Source organism: Lepidothrix coronata, unplaced genomic scaffold (assembly GCF_001604755.1).
Source record: "Lepidothrix coronata isolate B3197 unplaced genomic scaffold, Lepidothrix_coronata-1.0 Scaffold0, whole genome shotgun sequence".
Classification (NCBI taxonomy): Eukaryota; Metazoa; Chordata; class Aves; order Passeriformes; family Pipridae; genus Lepidothrix; species Lepidothrix coronata.
The window spans coordinates 1,594,474-1,607,265 of NW_016690180.1; the positions used below are offsets into that span (position 1 = coordinate 1,594,474).

At 35.9% G+C, this 12,792-nt stretch overlaps 1 protein-coding gene across 40 annotated transcripts in view; it reads right to left on the reverse strand.

Moving 5' to 3' along the window:
* The window catches only part of SORBS2 (sorbin and SH3 domain containing 2), a 217,500-nt gene that overhangs the window by 18,694 nt on the left and 186,014 nt on the right, over nucleotides 1-12,792 (reverse strand). For 25 of the 40 annotated variants that reach the window (XM_017819476.1, XM_017820381.1, XM_017820228.1 and 22 more), the window contains 7 exons: nucleotides 12,516-12,568; nucleotides 11,661-11,848; nucleotides 7,895-9,454; nucleotides 4,873-4,964; nucleotides 2,201-2,247; nucleotides 791-905; nucleotides 567-695 (listed from right to left, as the gene is read on the reverse strand). In XM_017819476.1, coding sequence (XP_017674965.1) covers nucleotides 567-695; nucleotides 791-905; nucleotides 2,201-2,247; nucleotides 4,873-4,964; nucleotides 7,895-9,454; nucleotides 11,661-11,848; nucleotides 12,516-12,568 — 2,184 coding nt within the window. The remainder of the gene's footprint in view (nucleotides 1-566; nucleotides 696-790; nucleotides 906-2,200; nucleotides 2,248-4,872; nucleotides 4,965-7,894; nucleotides 9,455-11,660; nucleotides 11,849-12,515; nucleotides 12,569-12,792) is intronic. The other 15 variants (XM_017821365.1, XM_017821451.1, XM_017821283.1 and 12 more) reach the window with 3 other exon arrangements.

A 12,792-nucleotide genomic window follows, 5' to 3' on the forward strand; every position in this document is an offset into this window, starting at 1 on the left:
AAGTTTCTCTATAGTGGTGATATTCCAGCGTCTCACAAACTTCAGAAATTAAACAGTTATTTAACTTATGTGCAATACAGTATAACTACCAGGATGTGCATAGGAATGGCAATAAAATGTTATAAAAAGCAGACTGTTATTAAATGAAATATTTGCAAGAACTGATACATTCACAAAAAAATCTCTGAGCCTTTTTCCTGTATCTTTTATCTTCTGTAATTTTCTATTTATTCTAGATTCATAATAATAGTGACAGCTAGGAATAATTATGAAAAAAAAGGAACGGATAATTAAAGAGAAAACTTGATATTTATGTGGGCAGTTAACAGATGATTGCATATGATAATCTACCACAATCCAATTTACATGCACAACACATTTATGCTATTTTCAGGTAGCTGAGAAAGACTGCTAGCCAACAACCTATTATGTTAGTAGTCTCTTACCATGACATTGCTTTGTGCATGGCAAATTATGAATGCTGAGTGCACCAAAGCACAGTATTGATTTGGTATAGCAGTAGACACTTTCATGGTGTTTTGATGGAAGATAGTTCTAAACTGTACCTTTTTAAGTGATAACTCCACATTTGTGTCTGCACTGAAATTGTATTTGGCAACAGCTTCTCCAATCTCTCCAATCTGTGCAGGGGGAGGTGGCCTGGCAGGCTGTGCTTTTTCTGGAGGAGAAAGTTTCTAAGGAAAAAGAAAACCCACAGATTTTCATCATTTTCATGTGGTTTATGGACTTATTACACAAATTAATTAAAGAAAATTAAAACAGAACAAACCTCAACATAAGAAATAGGGAATATTCCAACTCTTCCATGGTGCTCACCCTCATACCAGTTTTGATCAATTTTCCTGAGGATATAGACAGTATCTCCTTTCTTAAAGGACAGCTCTCTGTAACAAATTTATTTATATCAGATGTTTATAGCTTTACATTTAATTCTTCTACCTGCATAGTTCCTGAGATCTTTACAGTTTGGAACCGAAACAGAATGTAACAAACATTTGAAGAAAAAGTATCATGGCTGTGATCATTTACCAGTTGATCATTCCATATAAAATCAAGTAATTCACATTTATAGCTTTACATTTAGTACCTGTAAGTTATACAGGCCTGTTTTACACTTTGATTCCAAGGAAGTATTGCTAGTTCCTACCAGAGCATTTAGTATAGCATCTGCATGCAAGTATGATGTCTTTGGATCACCTGTTTAAGTACTGCTTTTATGACAGGCATGAGAGGGATGTTCTTTATGAAATCAGTAGAGAAAACCAGAATGTATATCCCATGTCTCTATGGCCTATCACTACCTTTTCATAGCAGAGAATGGTGTGCTTCTGCTCTTAACATTTTTCTTTCAAGACAGCTATTCAGAAGCCTGAAGAACACAGGATCATGCTCTTACCATTTCTGATATTCAGAGCCTGTGATACATTTAATGTTGAATACCAAAAAAGGGGAATAATTGAAATCACTAAAAATATTTTCAGATCCTGGCCTGGGAGATCTTTGCTGCATCATCCATTTGGCTTTTCAAAAGCTAAGCTGCTGTTTGGATAATTCAGGTTCTGAGTTTTCTCCCAGACACAGCTAATGTAATTCTAGTGTCAATGTTGGGCCATATCTGAATATTGTTTAAATGCCCTGGATCATTGGAACAACAGCAGGAATGAAATACAGGCACTCTACTTCAACTGTCTCATATTCTAAATTAGTGGTTCCTGATCTTGTCTTTCTTATGGACCACTGTTGTCTTGGTATGGGACTTGTCACATCCTGCAGAGAGCCTGTGTATGTTAAGACAGACAGGAAGGTGTTGAAGCATTATACAGAATTTTTATAACCCCATTATATGTGACAGTATTTTAAGCACTTTACCTTGTGTAACCTGAATAGAATTCACAACAAACGAAAAGCATTCAGTGGGTGACCCTCAGGACCCGTGCTCTAGAAGGCTGAAGATGCACAGCCATTCATGTGTTCTAACAGATACAATGGAGGATATAATAATTTAAGACATTTTTACTACAACGTAACTTCTCACACAGTTTGCTAATGCAGAGACTACCTGTGCAAGCAGGGTCCTCATTTCCACGGCATTTGCTGTTGAAACTGGTTTAAACAGCAGTTAAGCTGCTACAAGTTCCAGAATCATGAATTCTTAAATGAACAAAAGTCTAGTACTTACTTAGAAGTCTGAGCTTTAAAGTCATATACAGCTCTAGCTGGCAGTTTCTGAAAAGCAGGCAAAGTGATTAATACATTCAGGTAGTATTACTATATGATAAACATGTTTCAACTTTTAAAAAGGTGACCAAGACTCAAAGTGAAAAGGATGTGCTTTACAGTGGTTCTTGCAGAAATAGGCAATTAAATATATGGCTTTCATTTTTTTTAAGGCAGTTAAGTGTTTGAGACTTAGTTTTCTAAAAACAGAAATAGCAGCTAAATTTTAGTACATACTGCTTTTCAATTTTATGTGTAACAGAACTACCAAAGTAAATAAAAAAGTTAACTACACCAATGTAACTTGTAGGCAAATAGCTTTTTAGGTACAATGTAAATTCACACACCTAATATTCTGTAGTACTCTAGATGCTTTCTCTGTTAAACTTGTTACCTTTAGGCTAATTTCAATTGCAAATACTGTATCACTTATATATACGTATATATGAGAAATTACTCTGACAGCTGGAAATTATTGGGAATATTTTGAATTTCTATAATCACATTCATAGTTTTAAGAAAGTCTGAGAAACACAGGACTGGAGTTGATCTCCTGAGTCATCTGTGCAGCTCTCTTGCTATTACAGGCAATCACATTATATCACTCCTATCATATATTTATCAAGTTCTATCACAAAGTACATGCAAGCTCAATATTGTTTCAAAAATAAAGCTGTTAAACAGCCCTACCTCTCCTCACCTGTGCAGCTGAAACTTAAACTTTCACTGTTTTCAAAGCTCTGCTGAAAACACGAACTGTGATCCGGCCCAACAGCCTCCCTCATCTAGTGTCTGCAGCTGACAAGTAACCGTCACCAGATACTTCAGAGGAAGGTGCCAGAAGCGATAAACAGTATTACATGAGGGTATTTGGTGAAATTCTTCAGTGTTTCTCTGCAAGTACTTGCACAGATAAGATTGCTACATTTAAAAAAATTTCTCTCTAGGATATACTAGTGACTAGCATGAGCTGATTATACTATTTCTGAGAGATGCTACTTGTAAGGATGTAAAGGTGTGCATCTTTTTATGAGAGGAATAAAAAGGGACACTTGTAAATTTTGCATTTTTCTTTTATTCCACATGTTCTTGACGGGGTTCTCTCCCTACTTGTAATTTAAAGGCTAGCAAATTTAGCATACCTAGAGCATTGTCTTCACTATAACAAAAAAGTCCCTAAAGTTATTGCAGGGGTCCTGTCTATTTGAATTTTGTAATACTAATACAATTTTCCATTACAGGTCTAAGCCTACATTTAAAAGCATTTTCCTGTTCTTTGCTGTTGTTAAAAACAGTCTTTTAGACAGGAGGTGATATTCATATCAACTGTAGCTAAACCCTTTTCACTCTTCCTTGATTTTGGTACAGCTGGTACTGTAACTACTAAAGCAAATAACAGAAGAAAGAGGATAATATTAAAAGAACAGTGGAGCTGATTAAATACAAAATACTTCACACTTTACAAAACAGACTGGAAATAGAAAAGCCTTTCTTTCATCTTTTTAAATTACAGTGATCTTAAAAATGGCTTGTAATTTAAGTATTTTATGTATTTTCAAATTGAAAAATGATTTTCTATGTCATGAGATTCTTTAAAAGGAACACATAACTCAGCTCCTGGAACATTTTTTACCTCTATTTTGTAATAAGCAGTCTTTTTTTTCTTTTTTTTTGTTGAAATCAGACTCTTAATTAAATTGCAGCAATATAAACACGTCAGTGGACTGTAAATGGATCTGAATTCAGTTCTAACTGTACCACCATTTAGCAAGGTAGATAGCCCAGAGCAAACCCTTAAATATTAGCAATTAAAATATAGTACCCTCTTATGCTGCCATTATTTTGTGCAATATTTTAATAAAAAACAATGAAAAATGTTAACAATCCATGGTCTGTAGATGTTGGTTAATTTAAATGTACTTTATGATTGAATAAAATCCCTGAAGCCTGTTTGGAGTGCATTTACAGTTACATCTATAAGTATTCTTAAGATACTAAATAATACACTTCATTTTTCAAAGTGTACTTTTCAGTGATACTTTGTGTTACTTTAACGGTGACATGCCTGCTTTCACAACCTTTTCCAAAGCACTAATATGAGTAACCAGTATATAATTACCATCACCAACTGTTACAAACATTAGTGTTTGCTCTTAGGAGAAGTGGTTTTGTCTAACACACCAACGACAGTGGTTTTCCTTTTCCAAACAAAAATAATGGTGAAATATAGATGCTTTGTATCAGTTTTAAACTGCCAAGGCAGTTTCCTTGTGTGATGCTTTGGATCTCAAAAGAGCCTTTCCCCAGTCACATCTGCTCTTCTCTGTTCCAAACACCCTCTCTGGTCAACTTTGACAGAATCTATCAAGAACTAGTAAATTTATGTTCATATCTATTTAATAGTAAATGGAAGTCCATAGCTTATTTTACAAAGCTTGATATTATTTTAATTTCTTGAACTGCCAATCCTCCTTAATGAAAAAGGAAGATGCTGTCCCATCTGATGATATGATAAGTAACTGTTCCTTTGGTCTGCATTATTACAGTGTCTTAAAACCAACACAAATCTTGTCTCAAATATGTTACCGATTTCCCATATGGATATTGCTGTGTTATTCATTGTTGTTTCACTACCTCTTTGTCTGTAGTTCCTCTTCTCTCCCTTGGAGTAAATCGGCCCACATCAGTGAAAGCAGAAGAATAGCTTCCAGGAGACTCCTGGTCTACTGAAAACAGAAATTATGTGAAATTACGGTAAACAAAACCATTCAAATGTGTAATGCTTCTTGGTTTCATTAGGGAGGTGAAAAGATATTGAAATCTATTATTTTACCTTTAATAGAAAGAAAAGCACATGATATGATGGTTAAGTACACCTTCAAAGAAAAAAAAAAGATACTAACTCTTAAGCAAAGGCAATGGCTGTCCTCTGATCCACAGCAGAAGAAAAGATATGAGAGAGGATCAAGAGAGCAAAATTATGCCTCCCTGTACAAAGGGATGGACCCCTACTGGGCCAAGTGGAAGACATGACAGCAGTACTGGGACTTCATCAGGTTGCATGACACTGTTTTGGAATGCCAACAATATAAACACATAATTACATGCACAAAACATGATTCAAGCATGCTTCAATGAGAAAATAGTGAAGTAACATTGTTTCCTCCTAAGTGATCTAAGATGCATTTCTACTTTACCAGGGGCACATGTTAGGCAGCACAAGGGAATTTAAAAAGAAGTTATTTCATAAAAACAACTCTGTTTTAAGAGATGGAATACAAATCATTACTCACCAATCTATGTGGCAGACTTCTCTAAAATACAGTTTACCAATGTTTATTACAGGACGGTATCTTTTAATGTTTTAATAAGAATAAAATGAAAATCTTACACATTCTATAGCTCTGCAAGTTGCCAATGTGAAATGAAAATATAATAGAACTATTTCAGATCAGAGGATGAAATGAATTGCCTCTCAACTTCTGAGAACTACTGTTTTAGTCTCCTACTGTCACAGTGATATTTGGTAGTGAAAACGTGATAGATGTTTGTCTTCTTTGACTTCATTCCCACAATCTGTTCTTACCAAGTTCATACATTTCCAAAGGAGTACAAGTGGTTAAAAAGAAAGGAACTGAAAGTAGGTCATCCATTATATTTGGGTCTTACAGAAAAAAGATGTAAATGGTCTCTAGTGGGCTATAGGCTAAACCAAAAAAATTGAAGCTATTGATAAATATATTGGAGGTAAAAAATGAGATAATTGTATTATTTTTGCCATTGGTTGCAAGCATGTCACTCCCAGTAAGTGTATCACAGTCCCAGTTCTGGACAGGTTTCTTGATATGGCATGTGTTCCTGAATGAGGATCTATACTCACTGCACAAACCTAAAGATACAATGCCTCCAAACATATCTATTATTTTTTTTCTTTATTCTCTAGCAGAAAGAGAAGGACATGGAAAAAGAGTGAAAATGCAGAAGCTTTAGGAAAAACAATTTCCTTTATTTCTCTACAGCTCTTTATGCAGCCAATATTGGTAGTTTTCAGTGGTTTTTTGCTATGAACTTGGGGTCCCTGTGTGATGGTGGCTGTAAGAGACACACACAGATCCAACAAACAGGAAACTTGATTTGAAGTAGAGCTCAGCCATGACTGGTGCTGATGGAAATCAACGGAATATTCTGCTTTACTCATTCTCCACGCCACTTAAAGGATATTAATGTTGACAGAGTGCATTGCTTTCTTTATGCCAGGCTCCTTCACAGCTGAAGAAGCTATCAGAAGTCCACTGTAATATGTGACCAGTGCAATTTCCAACAACCTTAGTCTCATCATGTAGTACTGTCAGCCAGGGTTAATCATGACCAGGCCTCATGTATGATTAATTCAATCCTCAACTGCGTTTTATAGCCCTTTTTTTACCAAATCTTTTATTCTAAATATGTCTGTTATAACTAGTTAAGAAGAGATGGTAACAGCTTGAATTCTGAGTTCTCTTGAAATACATATTTACTATTGTGCTGCTTGCAAAAGTTACACAAAAAGATGTGAGAATAAAGGTAAGATGGGTCTGATCAAATATTGCTTAATTTACATATTAAAGACATTTTCTCTTACATCCATTTGTGATTTCAAGAATAGCTTTGTAATTTCATTAAATTCTCAAAGATACTCTGTCAAAGGACTCTATGTCTAGAAGCAGAATTCTTAAACTAAGAAATGGTAGCACTGAAAAAGAGAAATAAACTACAGACTTGCCAAAGTTATTAATCTAAATCATCTAGCATACAGTTTGTGCATTCCTGCTATGGATCTAGTTTGTTTCTTTTAATATTAAAAGGTTAAACTTTAAAAACACTTTAGGCTTGAGCAAATGTTTTTGAGAAAAAAAAGATGCAGCACAGCAACAAACAGCTCAAAGCAGTAACTTAAACTACAGACTGGTCATACTCACCCCGACAATTTCATTCAAGTTTTGATTATTGAGAACTTCCCTTTTAAGAGGATAGGAAATTTCTCAAAACTTTACAGATATATTAAAATTCTATGAAAAGAACTAGTTTTGCTGCCACAGAAATTGGAAATTTATTGTTTGAACAGTGGAAATGGAAACTTCCTAAAATGACCTTAACATCTATTCACAAAAAGTAATATAAAGCATTAGATTCATAAGAAAACAGAATCAACTTTCTGTGATACTGGCAGAATTAACAGCATTTTAATCACTTACATTTAACAAAATAACAACACATTTTAGATGCAAATTTTTTTCTTAATTAATAAAGGAAGGATTATCTTCATATTGTTTTCAGTTTGACCAGCATCTTAGGATGCATGAATTCCCTTTCTGTAAGATATTTTTCTTGGGGAAAAACCCCCACAATACTTAATAACATTACTGTAATTTATAGAACTAATAATCAATTAGTTGAAATGCACTGTTACTTCAGTTGTTCTGATTGCTGTAGTTTGTGAATAGATAGCAAATTTGTCTATCCTCAACACCTATGTGAAAATGACATTCTTCATTAAGAATTTTGTGGGATGAAAGCTTCTTATAGACAACACAAAAATGGAATGAGAAAGGGTGGGAAACACAGGGAGTAAGGCTGGATAAGTCAATCACAAGGATAGGGAAGAAAGTTAATCCACCTTGGAAACACAGTGCACTATCGTTGTTATTAGTTGCATCCATGTCTGGAAAAGAGGCACTAAGAGGTAATCTTCCACAATCATTCTGGTACAGTGGACAATGGATAGCACCATCTTGAGGCAGTGGATGAAAAGGCTGGTGCATGGGACTCTTTTTCAGAGCTTTAAGAGATGAATTCCTTTCTGGAATGTCTGGAAGCAGCTCAGTAATAAGTCTGTGTAATATACTGTTGTCGGGCAAGCTTCCCCGTCTTTTTTCAGCCTTAATTTGGTCACAGATGTCTTTAAGTGCAGAATCTAGTGCTTCAAATACAGATGACTTGCATTTTTTCTTTTCGGTTTGTTTTTTAGGAGCTGCACTTTTTTTCCTCCGGAAAGGCACTGGACTGACCAGGAATGCTATCTTAGAGAGGCCAGATTCTGCTTCCTGTCTCCTTGGATCTTCAGTGGTTTCTTGCTTAGCCCTTTCATGTTTTAGCATGGTAGTGAAGCGAGTGTAGGATGCTGGGCATCGCCCTTTGCAGGAGCTAATGAGATGCCTGTGGTGGTGGTGATGGTGGTGGTGGTGATGGCCTGATCCATAAAAGCTTTCAGATGATGTGAAGGAAAAGTGATCAAAGTCACTTTCACTACAAAAGGATGAACCCTCTATCTGGATAAAGTCACTGAGATCAGAAACCACTCCGTCTTGATCACTGTCTGAAAAATCTATATGTGATCGTTGTGGCTCATCACTGGTCACTTCAATATGAATTGGCACCAGGGTTTTAGACTTGTAGCTCTGTTGTACCTGAGAGGGATGTCTGACTGGAGTTTCTTCTTCCAGCAAGGACTCGATAGAAAATCGCCTCTTTGGACACAAGCCATTTTTAGGAGGCTCTAATGTAGCAGTTGACAACATTTCATCACCAAGGTTCGGCATTGATTTTGACTTCTGAATTAACTTTTCAAATTCAGATATTCTGGTTGGCACCATGTCTCTGGGCACCTCTTCAGTAGAAGACTCTCTCCAGCCTTGAAGAATACCTTTGTGCTGTTCTTTTTCATACTGTAGTATTCTGGACTTCACAGAACAAATCACCTCAGAATTCATTAAGTCCTTGCGATTGATGCGATGCATCTTTTTGTACATTTTCAGGAAACCTGGAGCGTCGTGTGCAGATCTGTGACGAACTCTCGACCTACCACTACCACGGCCCTCAACATATGGGGAGTTCCAGTTCATTGAGCAAATTTCTTTGGAATCCTCCTCACATAACAGAGAGCCCATGCTTTCAGCCTTGGCCTGTGCATCAGGAAAGCTATCACGATCATCTGTTAACAGATCATCACAGCTACGAGATTTTCTCTTTGGAGAAGCATTTTCTTCTGTGCTGCTCCAGACTTCTGCATTTTGGCGAGTCATTTGCCAGCCATTCTTGTAGCTAATTGCCCTTCTTGAATCATTTGGAACAGCTAAATGTTGCCTGTAAGTGCTACAGTAATCTAATTCATTTGAGGTGTTGTGGTTGTGCACTGAATAACTTAAAAGGGATGGATATACTTTGCTAATATCCCCACCTTTATAATCCAGAGAGCAGCATGGTAAAAAAGAGACATTGCCAGAAATTAAAAGATTCAGAAAGTTGGAATTAGCATCAGTAAGCATTAGAAAGACTAGAAAAGAAATAGCAATTAGTGCATCTATCAGTTTAGGTCAGTACATAGTCTCCTACAGCCTGGGACAGCAGACCTAATAATTAAGTTACTTTACAGCTATAAAAATGCACTCATGAAAATCTGAACAATAAAAAGAATTCCTTATGAATTATGGTGATGTTATCCCCTCAGCAACCCCCCCCCCCACCAGAGCAACAAAGAAAACAAGCACTAATACCAATTTTTAAGCAGGTCAACAGAAGATAAAAGCTGCAAAGGATTTAAAGATGAAGCCAAACAACAAATATAGACCTCAGTCAAATATTGACTTTTCCAGCATTCCGAAAGAAGCTGCTCAGAATTTTTAAGCTCTATAATGCTCAGAGAGTTTGCAGCATCTGTATTCTAACATAGTTAAGATAAAGATAAATCTTTATATAAGATCAAATAGGAAATTGCTCCCAGTTTTTCATAGCCCACTCTTTCCCTATGTGATAGCACTGAAGGGAGTGCTGCTTTCTACAGCTTATCGAGGGCAGAACAAGGCAGCTCAGGAATTGCTATACAGGTGTAAAGGAAGATGTATCAGTTTACTTAGCCTAACCAGCATGTAGAAAAAACAATAACCCTTAGATGGACTTCCATAACAAAGCCCAAGTTTTCAAGCAAGTTTTAAGATATATTTTTATGCGCATGATAGATGCAGAAATCATGATGAGACAAATTTGGAACTGTGGTCTTTCATAATTGCACTGAACTTTCAAACACAGTCTCAAATGACATTCGGTTCAGGAAAGATGCTTCAAACAGCTCAATCTGCTTTCTAGAGAAAACTGAATCTGGATCAGAAATCAAAACACTTGACTTCAAAACTCATGCTGATCAAACAGTTTATAGCGTGCTCCTTCTTTAAAAAATTGGTTAATTTCAAGAAAAAATAACATTCTACAGGTGTCATAATGCTGGGAGAGAATGGAGTGATACAGTTAGGACACCTTCTGAAAGTTAATTAGCTATGGTAGATATTCTGAACTGAAGGATTTTCAAACACAGAAAGTGTTTAGGTGGAGTCAAATGTATATGCAGGTAAACGGAGTTTATAAACTTTTTACTCCCTGGCCTGGTAACCAAAATGGATAAGTTTATCCACTTCTAAAATTACTGCTGTAACATCAGGTTTAAAATACATTTGCTTTCCACCACTTCACTTTTACTATTCCTCACTGCTTTTCTTTGTCTCATACTGCTTTTCTTTGTCTCATTCTGTTGCAGACCGGATATTATGTTCTTTTCAATGGGAGTTTAGTTTTAGAGAGGTTTGCTGATTAATATAGCTATAAAATAGAGCAATTAAGTGAATAATAATAATAATAATGATAATAATTTCAGCAGAAGGAGACACATTGTATTCAGTGTTACTCTATATATGACTTCCATCATATGTTTTACTGGAAGCCTATTGTCTTTCTAAAAAAATCTACCAAAACGGCCAAACCCAAATGAACAACTGATTCTGTGATCTCTTTTCTGAAGAGATGTGAAAAACAGTAATAGAATGGTGAGTTACTTGCAAAAAAAGAAGCTAATTAGGTTGTATCAGCTGTACTAAGTACTTCCAAGGATTTACAAAATAAAAAATCAGACTATGGATGTTTGCTTGATTAACTTAGGTCCTGATAACTGACAGTGTCTAAGACATCAGCTATAGATTTAAAAAGCCTACTATCCTGGAAACACATCTTTAGTCTTAAAGGTCATTTGTCCTGTACTTTCTCAATATACTAAAACTAGTTTTAAAATCACAATAACCTAATAAGACAGTAGTGGAGTTAATAAAAATTTATAGGTTTATATATTGTGGTAGAATTCATACTCTTCATTTACTCAATTTTCTTTTGTTAGAATAAGCAGTTGAAACTGTTACTTGTTACAAATCCAGCTTTTCATCTTAAAATTACACACATAAGAATAAACAAGTTAGCCTTTCATGAAAGTCCCAAAGTTGTTGCTTCACATCACATCTCCTGAGGAAATGCACTGAACAACAGCGGGCAGTTGCATTTGCTACCAATGTATTGTACAACACATCATCAGAAGTTTTCTGCTAACAAACACAGCCTCCTCTTACCTTTTGCTCTTGACGGGGAAGAAGGAGACGAGCTAGTTAAAGGCTTTCTAAGGGTGGTACATGGGCCTTGTATGTCTGTACGGCCCAGGTTAGATCTGTTTGCATTCTGATCACTGTGTGCCCTCTGATGACTTACAGCAGGTTCTGACTTCCTTCGCTTTCTGAAGTCACTCGCAGTACTTGCAGAACTACAGAAAAAAGCAGTATAAGTAGCAGTCTAATTCTGAGATCAGAATTTAGGATTTTAAAAAGTAAGCTCATAATTATATTATTGGTTCATAAATTAAAAAATGCCAGAACAAATACATCAAAACCACGTAAAGTGATGAAACACTGGTCTCACACATCTTACAGCATATTTCACAAGGAAATGATAATTCGTTCGTCACCTGACTGTTTTAAAGTTTTATGCAAAAATACTATGCCATTTTCTTTGAAATAAATGCATCAAGTTTTTTTAGACTATTTGTTGGAACTAGAACTTTAATGCAAAGATAGGGAAAAGAGATTGAGAACAGTTGGGGCAGCATGCTCAGGGAAACAGCACTAAGGGTCCTGCAGGCAGTAAGGTTAAATGATAAAATGCTGTTGAGACAGAAGCTCGGGAATGTGAGTGGAAAGACCCAGAACATAGTATAGTTTACTCTGAATGTAAAGAGTAACTGCTTGCAAAACTAAAAATCTACACATCAGTATCAAAATACGAACACTTTCTCCATGCATCTCTATTTTGTCAGTAGCTCACAAGGTGAGTGTTACAATCTGACTCTTCACATCTGCTGATTTCAGGGCCCAGAGAAGACCCTTAAAGCTGGATAATCTGTGACTGCTGAAATAATGTGTAGTATTTCTTACCTACAGGGCCTGTCCAGGCCTCTGTCTGTTGAATAGTGATGATATAAGGAAGCCTGTGAAAACAAATACATGGACCTGTCATATGTTTGTATTTGAAAAAAAGAGTGGCAATTTTTGCTTATCATGTTCGATTACTCTTTGTTACTCTGTGACAAATCCTATAAAAATGGACCATGATGATTAACATCCTGGGCACTCTGGCATAGATACAGTGATATTTCATGAGAACAGTTATGCAGCTTTTAAAAAGCACTGTTAGATTTCATTTCCTATTCTA